The sequence below is a fragment of the Myodes glareolus genome, chromosome 8 (assembly GCF_982192425.1).
Source record: "Myodes glareolus chromosome 8, mMyoGla1.1, whole genome shotgun sequence".
In the NCBI taxonomy this organism is placed as follows: Eukaryota; Metazoa; Chordata; class Mammalia; order Rodentia; family Cricetidae; genus Myodes; species Myodes glareolus.
The window spans coordinates 19,221-26,598 of record NC_142033.1 but is presented as its reverse complement, the minus strand read 5'-3'; the positions used below and the strand labels follow the sequence as shown (position 1 = coordinate 26,598).

Genomic DNA, 7,378 nt, shown 5'->3' with positions numbered 1-7,378 from the left:
TGAACAAAGGGACTCCGGTCCCTTTGCACTCACCGCCTGCCCCGGGCCGCGGTGCCCACCCCGGCTGAGATGGGGGAATTTAAGCCCCGAAAAAGGGAGAGAGGACGGGAGGGGTTCCAGGCCGAAAGCTGGGATGGTGTAGCAGGAGAGAGGGATGAGCTGGGGGAAGCTCGCTTATTACCAATTTTGAAGGATAAAATAATATGTAGCAATTCTGCTCATTCTTTACCTTACACAGTACTAATATCACATTAGTATTTAAAGTATAAATTTTAGTTTTGTATGTGAAAGGTACCTTATTTATATAATTAAGCTGAAATTTCTTAGAATATTAGTATTAAATAGAAATACTACTGCAGATTTAATATTAATGATAAAGTGTATATACAAATGTTTATACAAAAAATGCAAACAAATAATGGAGATACATAGAAAAATAACCAAATTTGATTTTCACAATTGAAAAATCGTACAAACTCATGTAGTGGCTACTATTTTTGCGCTATTATTGCATAGTAATAAAAAAGAACATAATGTTCTTAGCTTAGAATGCCTAACACCATACTATTTTACAATGTCTGTCTCCTTAAGAGATCATGGCACTTTGTAAGAGAATAGCTCCTATGTTATATTTGTAAAACATCATAACCCATAGTCCTGGAATTACAGCAATGCAGTACAGAGCTTAACAGCAGTTGTTTAGAAAATACCATAGTCTCCCACTATTAGTGTGTGGGGTTTCATGTGTCATTTAAGCTTTAGGAATACTTTATATATAAATGTGGGTGCCATTGGATTTGGAACATATATATTCAGAGTTGAGACTTTATTTTGATTATTTTTCCTGCGACAAATATGAAATATCCTTCTTCATCACTTTTTACTAATTTTAGTTTAAAATCTAATTCGTTAGATATTAGGATAACTACACCAGTTTGTTTCTTAGGTTCATTTGATTGAAAAAAAATCTTTTCTGAACCCTTTGCTCTGAGGTAATGTCTGTTTTTGAAGTTGAGATGTGTTTCTTATATGAAGCAGAAGGATGGATACTCCTTTTCATCTGCATCATGTATATGTGTTTTCCTTACTCTTGTCCTTCATTTTTTTTGTAAGTTTAAGTATTAGATTTGATATATAAAACATTGTACAAACCTTCAAGCTTGTTTACAGAGTCCTGGTCTTTACAGAAAATGATTTTTTATTGGCTTTTTTGTTTTGTAATAACTTTGATTACGTATCACCAGTTCTCCTTGCTGTTCTACTTTTGATATTTGGTACTGAGAAATGTTTCATTTTACTTCATAGGTGACAAACACAAAGTCTACTCCTGTTATTCTGGAATGTTGCCATATCTGGGTTATAGAGAATCACCACGAATCTGGCATATTTGAAGGCAACATATTATGCTACTATTCTCCATATATTTTCTTAATGAAGTAAACACACTCCAAGTTTGACTTGTAGGCACCCTACAAACATTCTTACTTCACTCAGATCAAAAGAGCATTAGCTTTCCTTGATTTCAGCTTGGAGTGCTTAGACAACTGCATCCATTAAACATCTTCATCCAGTGATCATTTCAAACAATCAGTTTTCAATTTACCAGAAAAATGAGATGAATCCAGCAACTCCAAATGTTATTTTTTAATTCCTCTAACTGCATTTCTTCTGGCCCATATATTATCTCATCATTCTGTAATGATGCAATGATCACGATGACTTTATACCTTGATAATTTTTACAAAACTTACATGTGTTTTATATATTTTGCCATTTACTCAATTGACAGACAACATTGTTGAGTGATTATTTTAGAAAAAAACATATAATATTTTGGATAGGTGGTATTATCTCATTTGTTTGGTAAGTTGAAAACAGACAACTTGTAATGGAGCTTGCTTTTATGGGTACTTATGACATCAAAACTCCAGTGTCTATCTAAGCACCATGTAACTTTTCACTGGTGCTGATAGAGAGCCAAGGCAAAACAACAGCAGTGGAAGCCTTTCAGGCACTGTTCATGCACTGAAAAATAATTGTGTTTTCCCTATATTCACTTTGCTGTTCAATTCATAAATCAATTCATAGTTTACTGAAATGAAATGAAGTAATTGAAACCATGAATATCCTTACAAGTTCCTCTGACACTGATTCAGATCTTAACTATACCCTACAGTCTAAAAGTGCAGAACTTAGCCTGCTTGTCTTCTGAAGAGCTACCGTACCAACTGCAGAAGTTTGAAGTTCTGTGTTCTTTGGCTTTATACACAGAGCTCCATGGTTGGAATGAGTTTTGCAGAGGAATGCCACACTGTACTTGGATTTTAGAGGGGAAGACTGGGCATTCTCTTTCCTTCAGAATGATCTAAATATTATTGGCCTTACTAAATATTTGATAATTTACAACTCATGTTTTATAAATCATTGCAGAACAGAATATTTCTTTTCAAATTAAAGGTTACTAAGAAATCAGGCCCTATTTCTTGGCAGAGTCTCTTTCCTCTAGGGACTTACCTAGGGAAGAAACCTCTTTGGAAGAGATTGCTGAATTTGAACTTGTTCCAAATATTCCAACAAATAGCTCTATTGTGACCTGGTAGTCTCTTAACATTAAATTAGTGATGATATAAAAGCCATAGATAGTATTTGTTCATATAAATGGAGGAATTTTTCTTCAGGTAAAATGGCCCAAGTGCATTGTGAGAAACCCATTCCATCTAAGCTAGAGGATGCTATAGTTGGATTCCAATCCTTGGACTAGCATGCTCTCTTGTTATATCAATGACTGCTGCCAGAAGATTGTGTAAGATTTGAATTACCTGGTGAAACTGTGGAGATGTACAAGTAGCTTTTTTAATTTGGAAGGAAGAAGTATTTCTGGAAGATAACACTTGAGGAGAAATTAGAATTCTGCTTATACTTGTGGGAAAATTTCCAACATATTCTTAGCTAAGAAGTTAAATTGAAACTTGGCTTAGTAAACAGAGGACCAAAAATTTTGGCAATTAAATGTAAACACATCAATGGTAAGTCTTCACAGCAGAGCCTTTTTGTTGTTTCTCAAGAAATAATTAAGGAAAAATTGTGGTTTTTTTAATGTTAATAAATTTTTTGTTTATTCATTTGAACTACCAAATAATTGTACAGGTAAGGTTGATTTTGATTAACAAACTGAGTTTTACACAGCAATAAAATATATATCTTTATTTCTCCATGAAATTATGTTTCCTATCTGGCAAGAAATTTTATTTACTGCTGTATAGTACTTGTTGATTTTAAGTGATTTTACATTATAGGTATTAACTTTGTACTTTTATATCTTTCTAGAAGAATGACTTTACAAGAAGTGGGTATAAAAATATTGAAGCAGTTACCAATTGTAATTATTTCTAGAAATACAATTAAATTATTCAAATATTTTATTATCCCATTATAGCTACAAGAGAGATCTAACTACCTGAGTGAAAGAAGCATTAACTTTATTGGCCCAGGACAAGACCCAAAATAAACATTTACAAAACAACTAGGAATGGTGGCTATAAGCAAATTCCTGTGATCTCTTAAAATACAACTAATAGCTAAAAGACCATATATTCTCCCAGGGGGCAACTGAACTAAATAACCAATCTATCAAAACACAGAAATTAATTAGAATTATATTGTAGTTGACATGTACTTATTTTCTGTATTGACAACAACAATGGATATATATCAAAATATAACAAATACAACTATCAGTTTAGTGTCTTACACTTTTCTTTATGAGATATTGTATTTTGCACAATATATTTATGTGGAATTTGATTTAAATATATGAATTAGAAAAAGTTATAACTTAACAACCATGCTACAATGTAAAAGGTTCATTGTTTACTAGGACCTTGAAGGTTTTGTGAGGTTTCATAAATGACCTGAGCAAGCAAGTTAGTATGCACTCAGAATCAAACTCATTCTCAAAATAGTACCTAACTGCTATTAACTAGACAGATACTTAAAATTATTATCATAAAATAATAGTGTGGCATTTTTGTGATTATATATTTCATTTTGAGAAAAACATTCTTTTTTCTTTTATATTTGATATTATAATTTATTGCAACATTTCTGCCTTTTCTTTTCTCTCCCTAAACCTTCCCAATACCCATCCTTGTTATTTGAGAAAAACATATTATTAATAGCCTGTGTTAATTTTTCAAAAATGTATTAAATCTTTATTTTGGAATCATATTGAGACTATTATTCATTATTTGTGGCAAAAATTTTGACAATTGACACAATAAATTGTAGTTCAAATACTAATATTTACTGTGCTGTGTAAATAACTATACAATTAAATGGTAATCATGAATCTCTGTCTTACCCATGCTAGAACTGAGTTTGAGAAGAAATAAACACACATAAATAGATTATAACATGTGTAAATAACTATACAATTAAATAGTAATCATGAATCTCCATATTACCCATACTAGAACTGAAGTGTGAGAAGAAATAAATACACATAAAAATAGATTATAACACAAGGGGAACTGGAAATCATCACTTTACAGCTTTATGTCCTGCAATAGGTGTATGCTCATCAGTCTGTTTCTTTAAGGATGGATCTGCAGAATGAGATAAAGCAGTAATATGAATGAGACTTGTTAAAGGTGCATCACAGCTACCATCTAGTGACACGTCAGACTCTTTCTGGTCCTTGTTTTATGTTTATCTTACCCTAGAAATTACTTTTTTTGTATTTTGCTTGCAGTCTTCCTTGGGTTAGGCTTGTCAGTCAAGGCTACAATTCTTGTGTGTATGTGTGTGTGTGTGTGTGTGTGTGTGTGTCTGTCTGTCTGTCTGTGTCTGTGTGTGCGTATGCATAACTGTGTCTCTGCATAGTGTGTATATCTCTTCACATCCCTCTCCTAGTATCTATGTGTGAAGTCTACATATTTGCTTCTATTTAAAATATGTAAATTAAAGTATGTAAATATTACATATTCTTACAGGTATATGTATACCAATGCAAATATATTTTAAAAATATAATTCTAACTTTAATCTAAAAATTAATTCATGGGTAATAGGCTTATTTTTATATCTTAATTCATATTTATAGTTATTAAATCAATAGAGACTTTTATCATTTATTCCAATTTAGTTTCACAGTAAAACTATAAGGAACACCAGAGGTATATTTTATTCATTTAGATTTTGCTAGAGCTCAGCAGCTTAGGGTATTTTATGTTTATTTAAACAGAAGTTAGTGGTGTCATATTTCCCCTGGGAAAATCATGAAATCAATGCACAGAGAAGTTAATATATTTGCTGATGTCCACACAGGTAGTAAGTGAATCAGGAAGTATAGCACACAGTGTATTCCAGAGTCTCTGTTGTCTATTGTGTAGCTTTTTACCTGGGGCTTTGTAGGCAATGACTGGGAACATGGAGTTGTGTTCTCACTGCAGTGGTCACATCTCTGTGACCACCAGACAGCATTTTTAAGTATCATCAACTGATTTGGGAATTTTTATTTGATGATAAGATATAAGAAAGAAAATAAAGTCAATGAAAGGAAAATTCAGGGCCACACTCTCAGCAGTATAGACCGCTGGAAAAGACAGGATTCTGATGCTGTGTAGTTCAATCTATTAATTTCTAATTATGCAAATACAAACATATTTCTATTTGCATTTTGATTATATGACTCAAGCCCAAGACTTTTCACACTGAACTTAGACTATTTCCTTACTTATGCTTGTTTTTTTGAATTTACATACATGAGTTGTATTTTCAGTATTTTCTCCTAAATGCAAATGTTACACATAAGGATATCTTACATGGAAAATATTTCTTTATATGTTGAAACCACACTCCTCAATTTACTACTTATCTCTTATTTCTATTTTGATTAGTTTCAGTTTTACTGAAGATGTGTTTAATAACAGCATAAATTCATGTCATTTTTGTAATACTATTGCAGACCCTGTTCTCCTGAGCCTCCTATTGAGACACAATTGAAATATATTTAAATGGGACAGAGAAACAATGTCACAGAATTTATCCTTCTGGGTCTCATTCAGGATCCAACTGGACAAAAAGCATTGTTTGCCATGTTTTTGCTCATCTATATTGTGACAATGGTGGGCAACCTGCTCATTGTGGGGACAGTGTTTGCCAGCCCCTCCTTGGACTCCCCGATGTACTTCTTCCTTGCTTATCTGTCAATCATGGATGCTGTTTATTCCACTTCCACATCACCCAAGTTGATTATGGACTTACTCGCTGACAAAAAGACTATCTCATTCACAGCTTGCATGGGTCAACTCTTTATTGAGCACTTATTTGGTGGTGCTGAAGTCTTCCTCTTGGTGGTGATGGCCTTCGATCGCTATGTGGCCATCTGTAAACCCCTTCATTATTTGACTATCATGAATAGGAAGATTTGCATCCTTTTGTTGGTGATAGCCTGGGTTGGTGGGTTTTCCCACTCCATGGTTCAACTTATTTTTGTATCTAATCTCCCTTTTTGTGGACCCAATGTCATTGACCACTTTATCTGTGACATGTACCCACTATTGACACTAGCATGTAGTGACACTTACTTCATTGGTCTTACTGTGGTTGCCAATGGTGGAGCAATCTGTATGGTCATTTTTATCCTTCTCCTAATCTCCTATGCATTCATTCTAAACTCTCTTAAAAACTATAGTCAGGAAGGGAGAAGAAAAGCCTTGTCAACCTGTGGTTCTCACATCACTGTGGTTGTCCTTTTTTTTGTTCCCTGCATTTTCATTTATGTTAGACCAGTGTCTAACTTTCCTATTGATAAATCAATAAGTGTGGTTTTTACAATTATTACTCCCATGTTAAATCCTTTAATATACACCCTGAGAAATTCAGAGATGAAAAATGCTATGCAAAAACTCTGGTATAAAAAATTAACTCTAGGTAGTAAAAGAGTGCATTCCCCACATTGAGCACTTCTGTTACTATTCTTAAGTAATAAACAGGCAGTAGACTTAAACAAATGCTTCTGCTGTCTAAGTTCTTTCTACTTGGTTTATAGCAGCATTTTTGTCTAGCACTTTAAAAAATAACAAACTATTTTTTTTATTTTAGAATGACTCTTACAGAAAAATGTGGAAGATTATGAAAATAGATGTGCTTATATAAGTAAAAATATAAAAAGATGATGTCCTTGAAAATATTTTGATTTTATTCCATATATATCAAATTTAAACTCACAAGAAAGTGTTTTGTCTACTTTAAGTTTAAAAAACAAGTATCAACAGGGATATCAACAAATGACAAATTGAATGTGGAAAAGCCTATGAGGCCTCAACCCTACTCAAAGACCTACAGGCAGCTGAGTAAAGCTTAAAGTCAGAAAGGTG

The 7,378-nt window shown here is 33.0% G+C and overlaps 1 protein-coding gene across 1 annotated transcript; it reads left to right on the top strand.

Moving 5' to 3' along the window:
- The first annotated feature begins 6,013 nt into the window (after positions 1-6,013).
- LOC146894042 (olfactory receptor 4A5-like) lies at positions 6,014-6,961 on the top strand. Its single transcript, XM_085690063.1, has one exon. It carries the CDS (start codon positions 6,014-6,016, stop codon positions 6,959-6,961), a length of 948 nt encoding a protein of 315 aa, XP_085546189.1.
- Positions 6,962-7,378: the final 417 nt, after the last annotated feature.